The 2,366-nt window shown below is 37.4% G+C and overlaps 1 protein-coding gene across 1 annotated transcript in view; it reads right to left on the bottom strand.

The window, feature by feature from the left end:
• Positions 1-2,366, bottom strand: part of CLCA4 (chloride channel accessory 4) — a 47,108-nt gene that overhangs the window by 4,069 nt on the left and 40,673 nt on the right. Inside the window, 1 exon segment of the mRNA XM_006878327.1 lies at positions 950-1,217. Within this exon segment, the coding sequence (XP_006878389.1) occupies positions 950-1,217 (268 nt within the window).

Consider the following 2,366-nt stretch of genomic DNA (forward strand, 5'->3'; position numbering starts at 1 on the left):
TGGTGGGCTAGAACCGCTGAACTTTTGGTTTGCAGTCCTGTGCTTATCCTATAAAACCACTGTGCTCCATATATATATGTGTGTGTGTGTGTGTTTGTATGCATAATGTATTTATTATCATTGGACCTTTTGGTACTTAATATTTTACAGACAAATTATTATTATGTTGTTATATGCCATCAAATCAGTTCCAACTTGTAGTGACCATATATAACTTTTCTGAGAGCAGCTGATGGGTTTGAACTGCTTACCTTGCTGTTAGCAGTCCAGTGTTTATCCTACAGAGTCACACCAGTGTTCACAGATTAATATTACTTATAGCAATAATAATGACAGATTATTATAGAATCCATTTTACTGATTTCTCAGTGAATTGATCTACTTCAGCTTACTATTAGTCAGAACTAACTCAACAACACTTAATAACAACAACAGCTGAGTAGAGAGTGCTGTAGGAGGCATGGCTTGGTGTCATGTTTTGAAAGAATTATCTGTTAAATTGCAAACCAAATTTCCAAGGAATTTAACAATCTTTAGTCAGAAATTCTTAAAATGAAGTCCTTGAACCATCAGCATCTGTATAACTCTAGAACTTGTTACAAATGTAAATTCTTGGGTCTTCTTGGGATGGGTCCAGCAATCAATGTTTTAATAAACCATCAATAATTTTATATGGTTGATAAATTTTGTGGACTACTGCTCTAAGACCACCAGATTGTCTTAGAGCAGGGTTCACATCAACCATGTAACATTACTGATTGTTTAAATGACAAACATCTATTGAGTGCTTACTATCTGGAAGACACTGTGTTGAGCACTTTGTAGATATTACCAGAACAGGATTTCTTTCCTGTTTTGCTATTTTTTGGATTATCACCAATTCTTCTGATGCCTGTCCTGATGCCCCAAACTGCTAAAGAACCCTATTTTTTAAAAGCCTATCAATTACCTGCACCATTATCCAAAAGTTCCAAGGTTTCAATTTTTCCACTCTTTGATTCAATGAAGGCAGTCACTTTAGCTCCAAGAACAGGTGAGAACCCTTGTTTAACTTCTGCATAAACTATCAGTGGGTTAGGGTAGTGGTTTGTGGCTGTGTTCATTTCAGCATTCACTGTGATTGGAGGCACAGAAGGATTTGATGCCCGGGAAGTTACTGTCAGAATTAATGTTTCTGTGTCTACATTGGCTTGAAGACTGTAAGTCCAAATACCCACCTAAAATATTTAATGGAAATATAATAATTAGTCAAAGTCAGGCTATTTCTGATTTTCCATACAAAAACAAGATTTTGAGGGTATGTACAGTATTTCACAAGGAGACCTTGTAGTGTAGTGGATTATAAACTGGGCTGCTAACCTCAAGGTCAGTAGTGCTAGTCTACCAGCTGCTCTATGGGAGAAAGATGAGACTTTCTGCTCCTGTAGAGATTTACAGCCTTGCAAACCCTATACAGGGTTGTTATAAGTCAGAACAAAGTTGGTGGCACACAACCACAACCACCACCAACACCATAGTATTTTATAGGTGAGAACAGAGGCATTTTGTACCAGTACACATACTAGTTCGATGCATGATTTATATACCTTATGAAATATCACCTGATAAAGTTCACTTTGATAGATTGTCCTTATTCTTTGATCTCAGCGTCAACAGATTGTATAACCCTGTTGCTGTTGTTGAGTGCTGTTGAGTTGTTTCCAACTCAAAATGACCCAATATAGGGTTTCCAAGGAGCGGCTGGTGAGCTTGAACCACCACCTTTGCGGTTCAAACCGACCTTGCAGTCCAGCACATTAACCCACAGTGCCACACCAGGACTCCTGTATCACCCTAGGTGATTAGTAAGGGAGGAGACTATAGTTATGTCCATACAGTGTTGTAAAGGCTCTTCAATATTTCCTCTTGGAAAAAAAAAAAAAAATTTCCTCTTGAAAATTCTTCTTGGTCAATCTGTATTTTATCCTTTCTTTCTTTCCCGTGATACATAAGGTTTTTGTTTTGTTTCACCTTTTTATTATAAATTGAGTGAAGTTTTAAAGAGTAGATCATCAACAAATCATATACTTCATTGTAACACCTTTAACTTAACTTATCCCAGTTTTTCTGTTTCTTGTTTACATTCCACCTTCTTTCCCAACCTTCCAAATTTTGTCCTTAGATAAATGCTGCCCTTTTGATCTCCAGTGGTTGACCATTCTATGAGTGTTATTTCCCCCCCTGTATACCTATCTACCACTTGACTGAAAATTGAGCCTTGAGGGTGAGTTCAGTTTAGACCTGAAAGGTGACCAATGGCCATGGCCTCAGGTCCCAGTCTCTTTCTGACCTGTAAGTCTGGTCTTTTATTTTTTCCTTATAATTTT

Source organism: Chrysochloris asiatica, unplaced genomic scaffold (assembly GCF_000296735.1).
Source record: "Chrysochloris asiatica unplaced genomic scaffold, ChrAsi1.0 scaffold00002, whole genome shotgun sequence".
NCBI lineage: Eukaryota > Metazoa > Chordata > Mammalia > Afrosoricida > Chrysochloridae > Chrysochloris > Chrysochloris asiatica.